This window comes from Myiozetetes cayanensis, unplaced genomic scaffold (genome assembly GCF_022539395.1).
Source record: "Myiozetetes cayanensis isolate MyiCay16 unplaced genomic scaffold, myiCay2020 scf4, whole genome shotgun sequence".
NCBI classification, from domain to species: domain Eukaryota; kingdom Metazoa; phylum Chordata; class Aves; order Passeriformes; family Tyrannidae; genus Myiozetetes; species Myiozetetes cayanensis.
In genome coordinates this window covers 7,132,149-7,151,662 of record NW_026087631.1, presented here as the reverse complement: position 1 = coordinate 7,151,662, position 19,514 = coordinate 7,132,149, and the positions used below count along the sequence as shown (strand labels likewise).

General features: G+C 41.5%; 1 protein-coding gene across 1 annotated transcript in view; it reads left to right on the top strand.

Annotated features, from left to right (window-relative positions):
* Positions 1-19,514, top strand: part of CPLX1 (complexin 1) — a 103,955-nt gene that overhangs the window by 59,105 nt on the left and 25,336 nt on the right. Inside the window, exon 3 of the mRNA XM_050328833.1 lies at positions 4,099-4,274. Coding sequence (XP_050184790.1) covers positions 4,099-4,274 — 176 coding nt within the window. The remainder of the gene's footprint in view (positions 1-4,098; positions 4,275-19,514) is intronic.

Below are 19,514 nucleotides of genomic sequence, written 5' to 3'. Positions count from 1 at the left end.
TGTTTTTCAGATGGCTGATGACAACTTAAACCAGCAAAACTCTCATGAAACCTTATGTTGTAACACCCAGCCAGCAACAACTCAGCTGCTTGCTCACTCCCCCACCAGCTAGAAAATGTGTGGGTTGAGATAAAGGCAGTTTAACAGGGAAAGCAAAAGCCATACATTCAAGCAAAGCAAAACAAGAGTTAATTCACTGCTTCCTGTGGACAGGCAGGTGTTCAGCCATCTCCAGGAGAGCAGGGCCCCATCACGTGTAACAGTTACTTGAGAAGACACATACCATAGCTCTTAACATCCTCCCCACCTTCCTCCTTCTTCCCTCCCACTTTATATATTGAGCATGATGTCATATGGTCTGGAATACCCCTTTGGTCAGCTGGGGTCACCTGTCCCAGCTGTGTCTGCTCCCAGTTTCCAATTCACCCCATCCTCCTTGCCAGTGTGTGTCCTTGTGAAAAGCAGAAAAGGCCTTGGCTCTGCATAAGCACTGCTCAGCAGTAATAAAAATTAATTTATCAGCACTGTGTTCAGCACAAATCCAAAACACAGCCTGTTACTAGTCACTGTGAAGAAAATTAACTCTACCTCAGCCAAACCAGCACATCACATCTGAGTGCCCTCACAGTATTTGGTCTAACACCTGATTGTCTAGCTATTTAGCCCATATGGGTCAAAGGCAGGACTATTACTTTGGAATAACTGCTGTGACACTTGTCGTCTAAACATGCCACCTCTGGCATGCTTTCCCTTATGGAAGTTTTTTTTTATTCTTTGCGGACTTTTTTTTATCCTTTGTTTATTGTAGCCAGAAAGGTGACAGCACATATTGTCCTGGAGCATTAGCCAGGACTGTTTTCTTCCTGTACCCTTGTCTAGATATATTAAAAATAATGTTGATTGAAACTCCTTACTGACTAGTGATTACTGTGGCAGTCTCTATTTTCTCTTTATGTCAAGGTAGATATCATGGATGCGATATGAAAGAAGACAAAAAGACCTAGGCTTATTATATGAATTCATTTGTATCCTTCCCTTCTGTTTCCCTGAAAGCTCCAAAAGTAGGCTTGAGGACAGAAAAACTTCTTTTTCCTTCTGCTTGTGCCTGTAATGGCAGCCCCTCAGTTGCACGTAGATCAGTTCTCTGGAGCATTCAGTATTGGGCTGCTAAGAACAGAAGCTGTTATCCAGAGAATGCTTATGACAAAGTCTGAAGTTTAGGATGAAGAACAAATGAGATGGAAAAAAGCGCTTTTCTTTACCAAAAGTAACAAAAGAGACCTTAGTTGAAGCGTAATGTAACATTTTACATAATACATTTCTTTACAATCAGTTAACAGTGATACCACAGTGCAGCGTTTTGTGCATTTAGAAAGTGACTTTGAAATCAGAGATGAATTAAAAGAGCCTGTGAGGATCCTGAAACTACATTCTTGTTCTTCTGAGTGTCCTGTGTGCTGAATAACTGCAAAATCAATGCTAAAGTATTTAAAATCATCATGTTGTCTAAGAGATAAAAGAAAGTTATGCAATTTCGTTTCTTACATGATGAGCTGAGCTGACATTATAGCTTAATGATAGCCTAGAATTAGTGCTTAGAGGGAAAAAATAATCTCTTTCTGCTGCTGAATTCTGTTTCCTAAGTAACTAGTGTTATTGTACTGTCTGAGAAGCTGCAGGAGGAGAGAAGCTAAAAAGAGATAAACTTGATAGATTATTGAACCAAAATCAGTTCCACTGATCATCAGTAGAAAATAATCTGTTCAGGGGGATCCAGGAGTTAGTGGCATTGGTGATTAATGATGTATACACAGTAAGGCTGCTTAGAGAGGTTCCTGCAGTAGGAATGTGTGACCCAGCAAGGCTGCATTTCCTTTGCACTTGCTCTGAAATTTTATCTTGCTTGCAATTTCAGTTAGCCTTCCTTGTGTTACAGGAAAAAAAATCACCAGATGGTCTGAGTAAATTTGCCCTCAATATGCAAGAGTTCCTGTACTATTCTGACCATGCAAAGAAGGATGCAAAATTTTAGTAGAGGAAGACTGACAGTAGATAGGGACTGTGAGTATTCCAGGTGGGGTTTGTTTGGGATCTCTGGGTATCTTTCTGTTTTTAGTGACAGATTTACCAACAGTGGAAGTGTCAACAAGCTTGTGGTTATCTAGCTAAATGGAGACAGTCATGTTTGCTGTTGTTATTATTTCTCACCTGACAAAAATCCCCTTGGGTATAACAGCCAGATCTTGTAAGGCTTAGAATTATCAGTTTCTCCGTGTTTATCCCCGTAGGAGATGCAAAGAGGGCATTTCTCTGCCACATTTCGGGGTATTTGGGGGTTGTTTTTGATTCAGGATTGCTTCCAGTTTAGAGCTCTGGGAAAACATGTGACCTCTGGGAAAAGAAATGTATAGAGAAAAAGGAATTGCATACCTCTTAAAAAGTTCTTGGTGTTTATTTGAAGCAATAATTAATCTGATAACTGCCATAACTCAGTTGTTTAGAGACAAGTGCTAATAACACTGAAGTTATGGGTTCAATCCCTGTATGGGCCACTGACTTAGGAGCTGGACTTAGTGATCCTTGTGGGTCCCTTCCAACTCAGAATGTTTCTGTACTTCTGTGATCCTGGGGCAATTCAAGAGAAATCATTCTGACAGGTTGCAGATGTTTCTCCCTTTAAGGACCAAGGTTTCAGCATCATTATCCTGAGAACTGATGTGGAAAGCAAGGACAAACACAGTCCTCCAAACAGAGTTGGCACACCAAAGAGGTAATTTGTAGGGGTTATGAAAACCTGTGATAATGTGAACAAACAATTATTTGGAAGGACTTTGATGGTGTCTTCTTCCAGCCTAAGCCTTTGTAAGACGAGAGATGTTAAATATGTATACATGCATGTCCGTGTGACTGTGTGTTACAACAAGGCTGTCTGAGATTAATTCAGTTAAGTCTCAGCCAGCAACGAGCCAATCTGGAGGTGTCCTGACTCAGCAAATAAGGACAGCAACTAACCAGCCACATTTTTCCAGGGTGAAGGAAACTCTTTTAGTAAATGATGCAGAGTGTTTTCCTGCTCCAGACAAGGTCCAATGTAGCTTCCAAAGGACATATGTCTTTACTTCATTCATGTAATCAGGCTTGATACTGCCACAATCCTAGTGCTCTGATGATGTAATATCATAGTACATGCTCCCCCCTTTCCCCAGCATACGCTTTCTTTCCCGGCTGGATGATTGACAGCCATTTGCTAATAGAAGTGTCTCTGAAATACAGGGTAAATGGATTTATGCAGCCCTGTAGGGACAGGGGGCATGCAGGAAGCCACTTTGTTTGAATGGTGGTGCAAGGGCTTTGTACAACAAAAAAAAGCTGGCTCAGGAACACACAGAAACTGAAAATCTGGGACCAGTGTGTATTCAGGGCTAGAGAGGACAAGGCAGAGCCAGGATCTCACTTAGTAATATACTAAGTATTAGAGGCGATGGTGTCCAAGGGCAGATAAGAGACCAGCAGAAATGCTGCTTCTTTCTGATCCACAGTAGGAGCCTAGAATTCATCAACAACTCTGAATGTTTGCTAATGCTGTGTGGTCGTACTTGCCATGGGGTGTGTAATTTCTGACAACCGTTAAGACTGTGATTACTCATCCCTGCAATCAAGATTTCAAATTCCTTTCCTAGCCCTGGTGTCATTTCATTCTGCAGGTATTACCTGCCTATTACATTAAAGACCCTTCAAAATCAATCTTCAACCACTTGACTGAACTGATGAAGTGAAAACATTGTGTGGGTGGCAGCTTGTCCCCTTGGGGACTGCAAACCAACTGTGCTGCCATCACGCAAGTCTACAGATGTAGTCTCTTCCTTTTGCTGCTGTGCTTCTCGTGGCATTGCCAGGTAACTCATCTGGTCAGGCCGAGTGCTTTGCCCACCTCCTGCCTCTGAGGGGGGAGTGTGCTGTCTCCTCAGTGAAAGGTGAAACCTTTCCAGATGCAGAGCGAGCCAAAGATGGTCCCGAGTGTGGGGAAGGAGAGAGCTGGCGTCACGGTGGTTTTCACTGCATTCTAACAAGGCTGATTTTCTTTTGTGCTTTCTCCAGGGGCTACCAAAGACATGGGGAAGATGCTGGGTGGAGATGAGGAGAAGGACCCGGATGCTGCCAAGAAAGAAGAGGAACGACAGGAAGCCCTCAGGCAACAAGAGGAAGAGAGGAAAGCCAAATATGCCAAGATGGAGGCTGAAAGAGAAGTTATGAGACAAGGGATTCGAGACAAGGTAGGTATCTGGCTTTCAGCACACACTGGTCAACTCAGTGCCCAGTGGAGAACAGCTTTTTCCAGTTGATTTGTGACTAGTTCCCTGAGCACCTGAATAGAGCCAGGTAATTACTCTGTCATACTGAACTTTCTGACCTCGTGCACTATTCCTTATGTCTGCACTGGGCCAAACTTTGACACAATCCTCACGATTCAGGATGGAAGCCTGAGTAGAAATGAATTTCTCTGGTGGCATAGTGCATCTTGCAAAGAGTTACTGAGAGTAGTTCTGCACATATGGAATTTGGGATTATGCTTCTAAGGAAAGAAAGGACTTGGAGGAAATTGTCTACCTGTGGCTCTGCCAGAGAAATGTATTCATATGATCATTTAAAAGAGGGTACTAGTTACAAGACAGACACATGCAGAAGCTCTACCTGGTCAAAATTTTGTTGTTTTATAATCATAGAACCATAGAATGGTGTGGGTTGGAAGGAACCTTAAAGATCATCTAGTTCCAAGCCCTCTGCCATAGGCAGGGATGACATTCACTAGATCAGGACCCTATCCAACCTGACCTTGAACACTTCCAGAGATGGGGCACCCACAGCTTCCCTGGGCAGCCTGTCCCAGTGCCTCACCACCCTCTGAGGAAAGAGTTTCTTCCTAATACCTAATCTAAATCCATCCTCTTTCAGTTTAGAACCGTTGCCCTTGTCCTGTCACTATGTGGCTGTATAAAATTTTCCTGTCCTCCCTTTTTATAAGTCACCTTAAGGAACGTAAGTTTGCAATGAGGTCTCCCCAGAGTCTTCTGTTCTCCAGGCTGAGCAACCCCAGCAATAATGTATTTAATGAATATATATCTAGAGAGTTGAGCATATTAGTATAAGCATATCAGTGTGTACCTATTATGTTTAATAGATGTTTAAAGGTGGAATTGTTTCTAAGTAATGACATAAGTCATGAGGGTGAGAGAAAAAGGAATGAGCCAGTGCTCTGTTTCCACTGGTCACCATCTCTTCTGCCAGACCATCGAAGTGTTCTCAGAGATAGATGGGGTTGCATTTTTCTTGCCACTGGGCAAACTGCTGCAAAAACATTTAAAAAGTCTGAGATGCACTCTGTTATAATTCCAAGGTGATCACATTCATGGGTAGGATGTATACAGCCTGAGCTGGAGTAAAGCATCCAGCCAGTGTGTATTTCCCTGTGATACTGGCAGCTATCTAGACTGTGATGAATTGGCTGAGTACTGGGTGGCAAAGTCTCTTGGAAATACACTGAATCCTTGAGCAATATGGCAAGGAGTTGGGTCTGCAGTGAGAGAAAGAACAAGAATACTTGCAGGAACATTATTTGGCCTCAGTCAAGGCTCTGGACTGCAGGTTTTCTAATGATGTGGTAGGCTACCTCTGAGATTATCATCAGAAAGTTCTGCTTTGGGCAGGACATCTAGATTGTGAAAACACAGGGGATCAGTTTCCTGTGGTTTTCGGTTTTCTTTCTCCTGTGAGTGACCTAGGCAGGTAGCATGCATTTGAAAAATGAAGGTGTTCTCTGCAGAATCAGAAAAGATGGATGAAGCTGTAAAAAGGAGATGTAGTTTTCTTTTCCTTTTTTTTTTAAACGTTTGAGAATTCATGAAAGAGAGATTACTTTGTCCTGACTAAGAGATGGATTTGATTATATCCAAGGCTCTGTCTTCAAGTACTGTCAATTGGTGGCTAGAAATATGAACCAAATGTTGAAAGAATTAAAGAAATAGCTTGATTATTTCCTCCATTAATTGATTATTTAGACCTTACCTTCCTTTTTTTCCCCAAATCCAGTGAAAGCAAAAATGCAGAAAAGGAGAAAACTGAAACAGAAATTTTGTCTGGTGTGTATATGTACACAAGTTCTTGTTAGCATGTATGAATTAAATCCAGGACATTTGAAGTTTTAGACAGGTCCGTGATGATATTTGCTGATTTCTTCCATGAAAGAGTGAGGAATGAGCAATTAAATTGAGTGAATGAGTAGGAACAGATTATTTACACAGAATACAAGTTTAAAAGTGTGTGTCCTAGGACACGAACCCACAGTCACAAAGTTAGTCCTTTAGTGCAGCTGGAGGATGTTGGGGAAACAAGCCAGGAAATCAGATTTTCACCAGTTAGTTAATAAGGTTTCTAGGTGAGGCTGACAGAAGGGACAGACTGATGATGTTTGCTGTTTTTGACTTTTTGCCTTGGCTTTGCAACAAATGTGATGAATGCGCTCTCTTGTTTAGGGCTTGTTTAGGAGCTATGGCAGAGCTTGAAAGGAATAATGACAAATGCCACAACCTGTGTTAGCTTCTGGTTTTAAATCCACTCTGTTAAATTGAGACACATATGCCCCTAGCCCGGCATGGCAGCTTGGCACAGAAGTGGCTTAGGGAAAGAATAGTATGAATTATGCAGAAATCAGATTTTTTTTTTCTTCAGTAAAAAATATGCCGCACTTTCATTTGGAAATTAATTTTAAAGAATGATATTTGCACATGACATCTTGAAATAACTGGACTACCACCTGTCTTAGTTTCCACCCAATATTCAAGTCCAGCACCTGATAGTGAAAATGGACTGACAGAATGTAAAGAACATAACTAGGGTATACTCCGGTTTCCTCCTACCCCAAGAGATGTGTATGCAGCTTGCCTTCTGATCTGATCTGTTCTTGGTCTTAACACTAATGCCTCACAGATCTTCTGGGCCCTGTTACAGCTGTTCCTGGGAAGAGGTGCCACACTTGACCAACGCAGGCAAGACTGCCAATAGGCCTTCAGTGCCCCTGTGTCTGGTGTGGGAGGCTCTGGATAGCTAATATCCCTGTTACCTTGCTAATACCAAGTACTGTCAGCTTGCTATGCTGCATCAGCTCTTGTTTCCAGGGCTCTTGGGTGGAATATGGCCTTCTATAAACAGATGAGCTTGTTTGTGTGTATGCACACCTGCAAACCTCAGCTAATTACCTTCTTCATGTAATAATCCGTACTTAGTTATTTACATAATTAATTATTTCCACCACTGTTGTAGAAGCCAGTCCCTAGGAAGCCCTAGCCAGTGCTTTGTAATTAACACTCAACCTGTCTTGGCTGTTAGTGAGACAGTATCCATAGTTTGGCTTCCTGAAAATCTCACGTATGTTTGGGCAGTCAGCACTGCTGAACCCATGCTGAAAAGCAGCAAGAAGTCTGGGCTATCGTCACAATGGTGGGGGTTTAAAAAAGGATGTGAGCATGGTCCTCTGTCCAAATACCTTGACTTCAAGACAGAATTTAGATTTTAATTTAGTCCATGTTTGGGGTGGAGCATGAGCTTCTTCAGTAGTTCAGTTCTCAGAGTGAGAGGGGAAAGTGTGTCTGGCCCATCGTGTCTTTGACCAGCCTTATGTGCTGCTCATGTGCTAAATAGAACATGGGTTTTGTTTATGTTCTATAAAGCAGAAAATTAGTTATATTAATAAGGATTTCTGTGCTTATATTATTAAGGATTCATGTGCTATATAAAGCAGAAGTTTAATTACATTAATAGAGATTCCCACCCTTCAACTGAAGCATGAAATCTGCATGAAAAGTATGGAAAGGTGTCACATGGAAAATTCTAATGCCGGAAGAATTAAGGTTGTCTCTACAGTTGTAATTGACTTTGTTGGGTGCTGGGTAAAGATTGTGGCATAGTGCATGATCATATTTTTATGCTTCTAGGAACCTTAGCTCTCCCATTGCACAAGACAAAGTCGATTGTTTTCTTAATAAGCAGATGCTTAGTATTTCATCTCTGCCGTGCCTTACAATGTGTGTTTCCCAGCTCATTTACTATGTAGCATTGAAATTCTGAGTGCAATATAATGAATTTGGAGATTTAATTCTCTGTTGCTATCATTATTATGCATTGACTAGCATAGCTAAGTTTATCCCAAGCATGGATTCTTCTGAGATTTATCAGGGTGGGGGATAAAGTTTTGTTTAGTGTTTTCTGGTTGCAAGGTATGAAAGCAGAAGGGTCATTATGTGACTCAAGCTTTTATGGCAGGAGAACTTATTGCATCAGTAATCCTCTGTGACACAGTAAGAAATGCTCAGGACTTGTTGTCCCCTTGTATGCAGTAGGGAATGGTGAAATCTGGGTTTAATGTTTGTTCCTGCAGGCAGCATATCACACAGCGGGGGAACGTGCAGTCCTTGTTCTGTTTAAGTGTAAGTCCTTCTGTCTCTGGATGTGAGCCACTAATTCTTCCCATTTTTCTTACTGTGCCATAAAATGTTTTCAGTGATTAGGCAGTAAGATTCTCTGCAGTATTTGGAGTTGTCCATAGAATCATAGAATGGTTTGGATTGGAAGGAGCCTTAAAGCCCCATGCAGTCAGGACCTGAATACTGCCGAGGATGGGGCATCCACACCTTCTATGAGCAGCCTGCTCCGATGCCTCACCACCCTCACGGTAAAGAATTTCTACCTGATATCTTATCTAAACCTGCTCTCTTTCCATTAAAAGACATTCCCCGTTGTCCTGTCAGTCCAGTCCCTTGTAAACAGTACCTTTAGGTACTGGAAGGCTGCTCTAAGTCTCCCTGGAGCCTTCTCTTCTCCAGGCTGAAGAACCCAAACCCCCTCAGCCTGTTTTCATAGGAGAGGTGCTTCGGCACTCATTTCATCTTCACGACCCTCCTCTGGACTTGCTCCAACAGGTCAGTGTCCTCCTCATGTTGGGGGCCCCAGAGCTGAAGACAGTACACTGTGTCCCAGAAAACCATGAAAAATATTCAGTTCTTTGTGGATATTTAAGACTTGTAATTTTCTGGCCTTCCATGGCTTAAGGTATTGGAATTTACTTCTAAGAAAGTAAGAACATTTGGGTTGCTGGCAATGGGAGCAGTCCTAAGCTAATGTCTTTATCTTCTCCAGTGGGAAAATGTTCTCATAATGAGCCCTTTTTTTTTTAAATCTGACTGCTGAACTTACTTTCAGAACTAAATCACTCAGACAAAAATGCAGTCGGGATTTATAGCTGCAGCCCTAGATTCTTATGGGAGATAACCAGCATGCAACATAATATAATTATTTAATCTTAATATTTCATTTGCATATTTCCTTATGTAACTGGTGCATAGCTGTTAAAATCCTGTCGTAGGGCAGGAAGGATAGAAAAAATGTGAATTGACTGTGTTCTTCAGCAATATCAGACCTTTGAAACTAAAAACTCCAAGCTCGGGAGTGCAAACTTGGGTTTGGTAAAACTTTGTTGCTATAGAATAGTTTCCCACTGTTATCTAAACATTCTTGCTTCACTCTTGTATACCTTCAGATTCAGATATTGCCAAGGGCTTTAAAAATACAAAGGATTGAAATTTTGCTGCCTGAAAATGCAATTTTGATGGTGCAGTTTTTCCTCATGAGGAAGAAATATATAGTACATTTTTTATTGGAGACTATAGAGAGATGGAAAAAGTGCAGAAATTGTATTGTTTGCATGCCACGATGAGAGATCTCAAAGAAAATATTTTCGTCAGCAATGAATCATGTTCTCTAATTCAAAAGATAAAATTCATGTCTCAATGAACACAAATATTCTGTCTGATCTCTTCCAGTTTAAATAATTGATGTTAAACCAGTGATGTGAGTTTTTATCCAGTGCTTGTGATCTAATGAAGATGTGGCTACTGTTCAGTGTGGGGGGCCTTAAAATAGATTTTCAGAGATCTATATATATTGCACAGATGGAGAGGTATCATTAACTGGACTCTTCTGCTTCTACAGTGGATTTTTATAATTCAGGATAAAAAAACAAAGAAAAAATATTCAGCTTAGTTTAGTTCAGTGCAGATTCTATTTGCAGTAAAGGCAGAAGTGTTTACAACTGGGTCACAGGCCCTCTAGCTATGATAAAGCAAAAGGCTTGGCTATGACACTCCCAGTGTGATGATTTGCAAGACAGGGATTACATTGTGCCTTCCGTGAAGTGGAATGGATGAGTGGGATGAGTGGGAACAGTCGTAATGGCACTAATGATGAAAATTGAAAAGAATTGCACTCTTTGCAGCAATTAAATCATGGGCTGCTCTGGGTGAGGAAGTTTGCAAGGGCAACATCCTGTGATGTTCTAGCCACATTTGACTCGTTGGTTATTGGAGACAGTAGAAGCTGTAGAAAGCCCAAGCAGATTCAGAAGAAAGAAACACATCTGCAGGGTGATTGAAGGGCATTGTAACCCCACAGATCATTTTCATATTGGTATTTGGAGGGTTCCAAGGGGGTTAAGTGATTTGAGCTGGACTAGACTTTAGTCCCCCTACCAGTTGTATATAGGGCTGTCCTGACTGGCCTGTGTTGTCTCTGAGCCAGATTCTTGAGTATCTGCTACCAGTTTTCTTCATAGCTTAGAGTACAGATCTTTAGCATCAAACTTGTTTCCAAACTACGGCCCCTCTCAATTTTACTAAGTCACCCCGTTCCCTAACACTTTCAACCTTTGGAAATTCCGGACAAGATTTAATTTTCTGCTCTGTATCTCCAAAGTCCCCTTGTGTGGAAGGCAGTCACTACTTTTGTGAAGGGGTGAACAAACTGGTCCCCTTCAGTAAGAGGAAGCACAACCAGAAAGTGAAAGGTTAATGATGTTATCTTGGTGTGCCTAAGTTCAGCAGTCTCTCTTGCAAGTTGAGAGAGAATGATGCCTTCCCAGATGTGCTTTTTAGCACAGAACAGGGATTGATGTTCCTGGTAAGGACCTCCAAGGCTGTTATTAAAGGTAGTCATCTTCAGAGTGATTGTAGAGACTCTGTTCCTACATAATCTAGTAGTTTTGTCTTTATATTCCCTTAGAAGTCCCAGGATATGCAACATGTCTTGGCCTATATGAATCCAACCACCTACAACTGCAGAGTTCTCTAGGTGGTCTGAATGAAACTGTGAGCCAGGCCTTATCTCTTGGCATGAAACTAACAGAACTTCACCGATGAGAAAAGCTGCATACATTCCTTCCTGTGATGTAGGCCTTTTTTTTTTTTTTTTTTTTTTTAATTCATAAAAGGAAGTCACCTTTAGCAAACCACTGGAGCTGGGAAGTAAACTGACATAGTTTACATGTGCTTCCATAATAGTTAGAGGTTCCATTATTTAGCAGAACCCAGAAGGTGCTGACTTCCCCTATTAGCTCCTTTGGGGCTCATTAATCTGCTGCTTTGTGCAGCTCTGCCTTGCTCTAACTTGGTTTCTCTGTTTCACGCTAGTCCAAATCTATGCCAGTAGATGTCACTTTGGATACTTGCTAACGAGATCCCACTGGGCGATGCTTCTGAAGTTACTGAAATGTCTCTTGAAGTACAGCCGTTCTTACTGTTGCTCACTGACTGGGGTGTCCTGTACAGTCATTCAGGCGAAATCCTCACTTAAATTTTGTTTTACTGACCTGACCGGCAAAACCTACACACGTTGCTGAGAGGGTTCACCCACTCAGGACTGGGATCAAAAGAAGCCCAAGCAGATGACTTACGGTTATGAGTGCTACAGTTTAACTAAGAGAGGTATCTGAATGGCGTCTCAAGCCTTGCTGGGTGTGACTCATTGAAACTCCATGCATTGGCTCATATAGAGACACAAAATATGGACCTCAGCAAATGGTCTTTTGCAAGTTCTTTTCCAGTACTATTGCTACTGGGAATTTACCTCTGAAATACCATTTAGCTTTGCTTCTGCCTTTTTGATGCCTCTTTGTGATTGTAAGAGTGGCTGAATGATGATCTTGCTCACGTCAGCTGGCACAACCAAGCTGCACAGGGGCAAGAGGTTTTCCTCAAGAGATCCCCAAAATGTAATCTTTAAAGACTATTATTTAGTTTAATTATTTATATTAAATATTTTACAGATTATTTATATAGATTCTATCCTGTACAATATTATATATATTATATTAACTATATAATTTAATTAATAATGTTGTTATTATTAATTTTTACTTAGCATTATTTTGTGTGATTTACAGGTGGAGAAATTGAGTGGCTTACCCAAAATCATGCCGTGTTTGACTAGGGAGTCAATTTCCTGAGCTGGAGGCTTAGGGGTATAGTCTAACCTTTGTGTAAATGGGGCTTCTTCTTTTCCTGAAAACCTGGACAACTCCACAGATAAGTAGACCATGACAGAAGTTAAGGACTTAGAAACGAAGGTCATCCCAGAGTCTTTATGACCCATATTCCCATTGTCACTGGTCTCTAGAAGTGGTTACCATGCCCACACCTGCCCATTTGGAATTTCTTTAGCCACTAGAGCTAGGGCCACATGGAATTTTTTCTTGGCTAAATCACAACAAGGGATGACATCAAGAAGCAGAGCAGCTGTGCTGCTTTGGGGAATAAAATATTGTTTCCTTGATGGAAAACAAACTTAGTCAGGATGGTATAAAATTTGACTAAGTGACTGGAGGAGCTCTGAGCTTTCTTCCAACACAACCACTCAAAATCTTTTGGTTCATCTTATCTTTAAAAGTAGACAGGTCTGTCCTTTGGATCCTTCTGGATCATGCTACTTGTGTCAGCCTCAAAATACAGACAATTATATGATAGTAATTTGATTAGTACCATTGCCTCTAATAAGTACAGCTATACCTTTTTTTCATGGAACATTTTTTTCCTTGCTTATAAATCAGATGCAAGGGGGAGGGCTTGTACTGTTGTTGATTCTTTTTTTAAGTTGAGCTGATTCAAGGACTGTGCAGGTCGCCAAACAGGATTTAAAGGTCTGTTCCATTTTTGCTACAGCCAAAGAGCTCCCATTACTGCTTAAAATCAGGTAATAGCTACATTATGTCTCTTCTATTGGCAGTTTGTTATCTGAGTCTTGAACAATCATATAACTCACCAGGAATTAATGAGGCCAGCGGAATTATGCCTGCTTAAGAATGCAGCCTGACGCCTTCGTGGCTCAGCTAATGGAGGCATCATTCTTTTCCTGTGAAAGTCATCAGAGGCAGGCTCAGCCTTTGAAATGCTGCTGCTTCCTTAGAACAAGCTGTGACTTTGTGCTGGCCTCACCATGAAGTTCTGCATCTGCTCTGGCATTGCTTTCAGTTTCATCAGCCTGGGATTTAAGGCTGTCAGAGAGAGTTAGTCACCTCATGCCTGAAAGAAGGGCTCATATAAGGCCATATCTGAGTTCAGGCATGGGACAAGGTGGTAAAGTTTAAGCATGCTTTGCTTGTCCTAGTTGTGTAGCCTTTGCCTGCCATGTGTCTTCATTCCCCATGGATGCTTCTTGCTTATGGTTAAGCTGGTAAAAGAAAGGATGGTTTGTATGCCCCATTTCTAGTGACTGGAAGTTCATATGGCCTTCCTGAGGGTCTCAGGAGTTCTCTTTCCTTCCCTCTTGGCTGGCTTTGAGGCAGTCATGAGTAGAGCTAACTTAGTCTTAGCAGATGCCAGTGCAAAGTGCCCTCTCTGGGGCTGCAGACCAGGACTGTCCTCTTGCTTGCTGATTGAGGAGGAAGGCTGTGGCCTTCCTTTGACCATATGAGAGTTTGAGGAAGAAAGGCTGGCTGCTGCTGGGAGAGGTGCAGGGAAACATTCGCCCTTTCATTATTTCCACTGGCTGTGGTTTTCTAGGGTTCCCTCCTTTCCCTTTCAGCACAACCTTGTCCCTCTGTCTACTCCTGCTGGGGTTATTCATTTGAGTGGGAGACTTCATGGAGGAATGCCTTTTCCTTGGTTGCAATGAAGGGAGGAAGAAGACAGCCTTTCAGCTCCAGGCCACCACACTCGGGTTCCCCATCCTTTCCTGGAACTGTTGACATGATCTTCACAAGACCATCAGCCTAAACCAAGTACTGTGGAACATGCACTGTGCTTTTATGCTTTTGGTCCCAAGCTAGGCCTCCCAGCAGCTCATTGGAAATTTAGGGTCATAAAACGGCTGATCTTACTTTTGAAACTGGCATCATGTAGTTCTGTAGGATCTCACTAGTAATTTTACAGCTGCTAGATTATTTCTGTCATGCTTATTTATAGGGATATATATTCTCCTTGTTGAACAGTCTGACTCTAAATTAGAGGAAGCATTCTTCAGCCAGAGATCAAAACACAAAGATAATCCAAGTAAATGCCTGATGTGGGAAAAGCAGCTGATAAACTTCCCCTTGAACAGTGCAGAAAGCACAGTGGGGCTTCTAGGTGTTTTTTAATCAGGACTTGCATGCCTGATTGAAAGTTTATTCCAGCTGCTGCCAAGTTGTTTTGGGGATAGAGGCATCCCAGCGTACCTCACTTGAAAATCCCTCAACTGTTCTCTCACATTCTGAGGTTTCTGTTGAATCACTGGTTGTTGACTTGTGGGTGGTGCTGAAAGCATTTCTTGTCCCTGTTTAATGAGTAGGTAAGATGCCATAGGCAGAATATACTAATTTAAACTGTAAACCTGGCCTGCAAAGGCAAAAGTGGAAAAACAGTGTTACAGAGAAGCGGAGGATCAGCTTCAATATCCGTGTGCTTGGTCCAGCTGCATATTGGGTTGGAATATTTTCTCACTTCCTGTCTTCTGATGTTCTAATCACAGATTTCCATGCACTGTAATTTACAGTGACTATTAGGTTTGTTTGGAAGGGAAGAAGCTAGTAAACTTCCTTCAGTGAGGTAAGGACAGCACCTCCGCTTTCTGCAGTCAGTCTCTTGTTGAATGACAAAGAAGGCTCTTCTGCCCCTGCCCACTTTGAGTTATTTTCATATAGCATGGGGTTTTACCTCAAGGTGGGAATTGAAATCTGTGGCTTAAATTTAGCACACTATGATCTGGAAGTGAGGCTGCAAGTTTTAGGAGAACAATTCTTCTGATACAGTCTCCATCCATACCTCATTCCTACTACTGCAACTCTTGTCTGCAGTGTTTTTGTTTCTGGTCAGCTCTGATAGGAGAGATGATTGAGCAGATTTAAAGCAGAAACAGAGAAACACGTTTTTGAGTCATGCTTGGATCTCCACAAAGCCTTGGACATGACAGCCTTCGGGAAATCTGCAAGAACAGTTCCTTGACTTAACACAGAGCCCTGACAGTCTGATGCTGTCTAAAAGAAGCAGACTTATTTTCGTTAACTCCTAAAAGATGGATGGTGCTTTGTAAGTCAAGAAGCACACCATCAATGCCTCCTACCTGTGATCTTGCAGCCTTTGCAAATCTGCCCATCCTATTACAGAGTCAGCTTTCACTCCTAACTTTCAATAAAATAGGCAATAACCTGTATGTGCTCTTGAAACAGTCTCCCAGTCTGATGTGTGCTTCTGCTCTTCATTTGCCTTTCTCCCTTGTCTTGAGAAAGAAGACAGATGCCAGAGGAGTAACTGAGGACCACAGGTCAATCTGGGAGCTACAAGGAAGGGAGGCTTTATGCTGAGCTCTTGCTAGAGGTAGTGGGTAGTGAGAAGGCTGTGTACTCACCTCTCTACAGGCATTTGAAAAATGGTCATCCCATCGCCCCAAAAAGGGTTTTCAGTGTGGGGGTGGGGTAAGTGTTGTATTTCTTACAAGTTGTTTCAAAGGAAAATAATGTGCTGTTGTCAAATTTCCGTGCATGGTTAAAGTGACTCTTCCTCCTTCACGAGGACTTAAGGACTTCCTCCTTGCTAGGGAAGGGTGATCTGCAAACAGAAACAAATGAAAAAGCTTTGGTCTGCTTCTGCATAAATGTCCACTCTTCTGTCATTCAGACTGGGTGTTTGGTAAGTGGTTGAGGGTAATTCTGCCCTGGCACGTGCTTTAGATGTGGACTTTAAGTAGAGACAGGTAGGGGGTGCTCCACGGCTTCACTTTGAACAGGTAGTGGGAGAATATCAAATAAGAAGCTGGCAAGCTATGCCTAGAGATAAGGATATCTCTGTTCCCGCAGGGCATCTGCCACTTTTAGGGAAGGAACAGGAATCTAACTGGCTCAGGACTACTCTGAAGGCTCTTTCCATAGAGAGGTGTGCGTGGTCCCTTGTTTAAGCATCAGTTTTCTCAAAGACTTAGCACTCAACTTTGTTTGACAGGCTCAGTGAGTGTCAAAGAGAAAGGTCTGTCACGCTACTCATAATCTGCCTCTCACTCTGATATGTCACATTAGAGCCTGCATAAAAGACATTCTGTATCCTCTGGGCTCTTTCAGAGACTGGAGTCACAGGTCTGATTACCAATATTTTTTTTTTAGGAATCTTTGAGTGAATTCGGTTGGCAAAAGCCATCACAGTGATAGGGCAGAAACAATCACAGATTATGGGAGAACTCAACAGACCAACATTTGTTTTAATTTTTCCTCTTCTGCCTTCTGGCTGTTCACTTGTGCTGTTCACATAAAATGGTCAATTCATGTCCCCAGCACTGCTTTTTGTCTCTGCTCGGCTCACAAATGCAAAATCAGATTTTAAACCAAACAAGATTGTGTTCCTTTCCTCCTACTGACTGGTCCTGGGTTTCCAACAGGCAGTTTTCCCCCTGCAAAATACAGTTATGTCTCAAGGGCAAATGTGGGAGTTTTGAATACTGAGAGCACTTACAGAGGCCCCAGGCAAAGGACAGAAGGCAAGGTGCTCTGCCTTCAATTCAGTGCTAACACACTGTGTCATAACTGTGAACTGACCTGTCTCTTCAGTTTAATGATCCACTTGAAAGCATGTATGTTAGAGGTACCACGTGACAAGTAATGAGCAAATACCTGACAGTACAGGCTATGAACCTATTAAAATAATTTAAATATGCTAGAGACAGTTATGAAACCATACCCTTGACAAAACTTCTTTGGTAAAAGGCTTTATGCTCAATGACATTATATTTATTAAGAAGTCTCACCACCTGGACAGTTTCGAGACATCAGTCCCAGTGATTTGGGCACTCCTTGCATTTTTCCTGTATTCTTTGTGTATCTTACTGAGTCAGACAAAAACAGTATTTGAAATCCTGGCAGGAGATGATAATTTGAAGCTCCTCCCTGCCTTTTTCTATGACATACATCTTGTCAAGTGTCTTAACCAAAGGGCAGCATGAATAAGAGCACTGGCACAACTACAATGGCTCTATGAAAGACTGTGATTTGTCATCTGCTTTTAGCAAGGGTGCCCAAAAATGAAAAATGTATACCTCAAGCTTAGTGAAATTATTTATTTGACTGTCATGGACTGTTTACCTCTAGTAGTGGGAGGTAGTTTAGACATAAATTTGAATTTTTGGTTCAAAACCTAAATGCAAAAATTCATCAATTTCTCCCAAATCTGATGTGACATAGAGTTGAGGAACTGGCTATCAATTTACGGAGGGTTGGGGTAGTTCAGGTGCAGAGGGACCATTAGAGGTGCTTTTTCTGCCCCGATGGCACCAAAAGGCATGAAATCAATTCCGTTATCTCACACATGCACCCTGCAAGCTTTTAACACAAAATGTAACTCTGTTTTTTTAGGAGAATTTCGTGACATTTTCTCAGTGATGACTCAGAAGCAGTGTGGTAAACCCTGCATTGTTGTGCACATATGAGTTAGTACATAATTCTGACAAAGAAATCTAAAATAAAAAATTCAAAGCTTAACTCTTGGTAAGCACAGCTTTGAAGCAGTTTGGAAAAAACCCACAGGACAAAACTGTAGCTCTTCCTAGTGTGGCTAACTCAAAACAGCATTGCACAGTTCCTGTTCTCCCAGTCGTCTGTAATCAGGGCATGATGACTGTGAAGTAAGGAAGTTGCTTAAAAGATACTAAAAATGTCACAGCTCCTCTAATTAAAATCAAACCTGAAAGCTCTGAAGTGTTAGCTAAGCAGAATAATAGTTATTAAGGCACCTGGGCCTTGGTAGGAGATGGCAGATTTCCCTGGCTTTACTGTTCTCAAGGGCACAGTGAACAACTTTCACAATATGAATAAAAAGTCAAACTGGAAGCTGCACAATAGGATGCCTGTGAAACAGACTGATTTATAAGTTGGTGCAGAGCTAACAAAAAGCTATGTTGGACTGCTTTATCATGACTTTGATAATAGAACACAACACTGTTTTCACTGATTACATAGGGTAATCTGTGCACTTTCTAGCAATTATGCTTTTTAATGCACCTCCCCTCCTTTCAAAGTCTCCAGTCTTGCATGCAGTATAGTCCTAATCATAGTGGCTAGAACTTCTGGTGGTTTCTGGTTTACAAAAGTAGAACTCAAAGATAAGAACCTCATTTGTAGTTATGGGTAGTGCCTGTGAAAATTCAGGAATTGCAGTGGCTTTAAAGTCTGGGAAAGGCAGTAAGTTCCACCCCAGTAAGCAGCCTCCCACTTTCCAAAATAGAAATTATGGTGGTACTTTTGTGGCAGGGTAAAAGGTAGATTAACACATAAGAATAAGGATAAATTCACTTCCAGTGCAGCTGGGAGGCAGAACATTTTGGGAAGATGATACTACAGTGAAGAGAAAAGTACTGTGTAATGGGGAAGTGTTGTTAATCATTCTGGTATGGATTGCTATCCTAATAATGACAGCAGAACTTATATTTGTTATGCTTCCTATCACCTGTGCTGCACTGTTCCTTTAGGGAGACATCCCACTGTGAAGACCATCACAGAGCATAGCAGGACACATACAAGCTTCTTCTGACTCCATGTCCCTTATCAAATTTGGATTCCACACCACCCCCAGAGCAGAAAGAAAAAAAAAATAAAAAAAATTCCAATTAATTCAAAATCACAGCAGGTTGATGATTATAAGCTTAAACAGGATAAAGCATGCATAGATATTTTTACACTTAAATAAAGCCAACCCCAGATCAAAATATTAGCTACAATTCAAAATAACTGACAATTTTATTTATAATTTTATTTAGAAACTGCAGAGAAATGTCCTGCGGTATTTAACTTGTTTAAATGCAAATTTACAGATTAATACAGGAACAATGGTATTGTTATGCTAATCCCAACATTTTTAGTCTTCTCTATTTAAAACCTGGTTTTCCTTTCTTTTCCATCTGTGAGAGCTGGTGTGCTCTGATTCTTTGTTCTGAACCAGTAGAAGTATTCTCTGGGGAAAAGTGCAGGGTTGTTTTGCCATGAATATTGCACATACTGCAAAGGAGGAAGCTTTGCAATGATTTCTGTGTGGATAGTTAAACTTGTTTTGTTTCTGTTTGTATTTAACTGTGGGATGGTTTTGGTTAATCTGACACAAGGTATTTATCAGCCTGTCTGCTCTGTGATTGCTTTTCATGCAGCCTGGAGGTGTTTCTTCTTTCCTGAGACAATACCACCA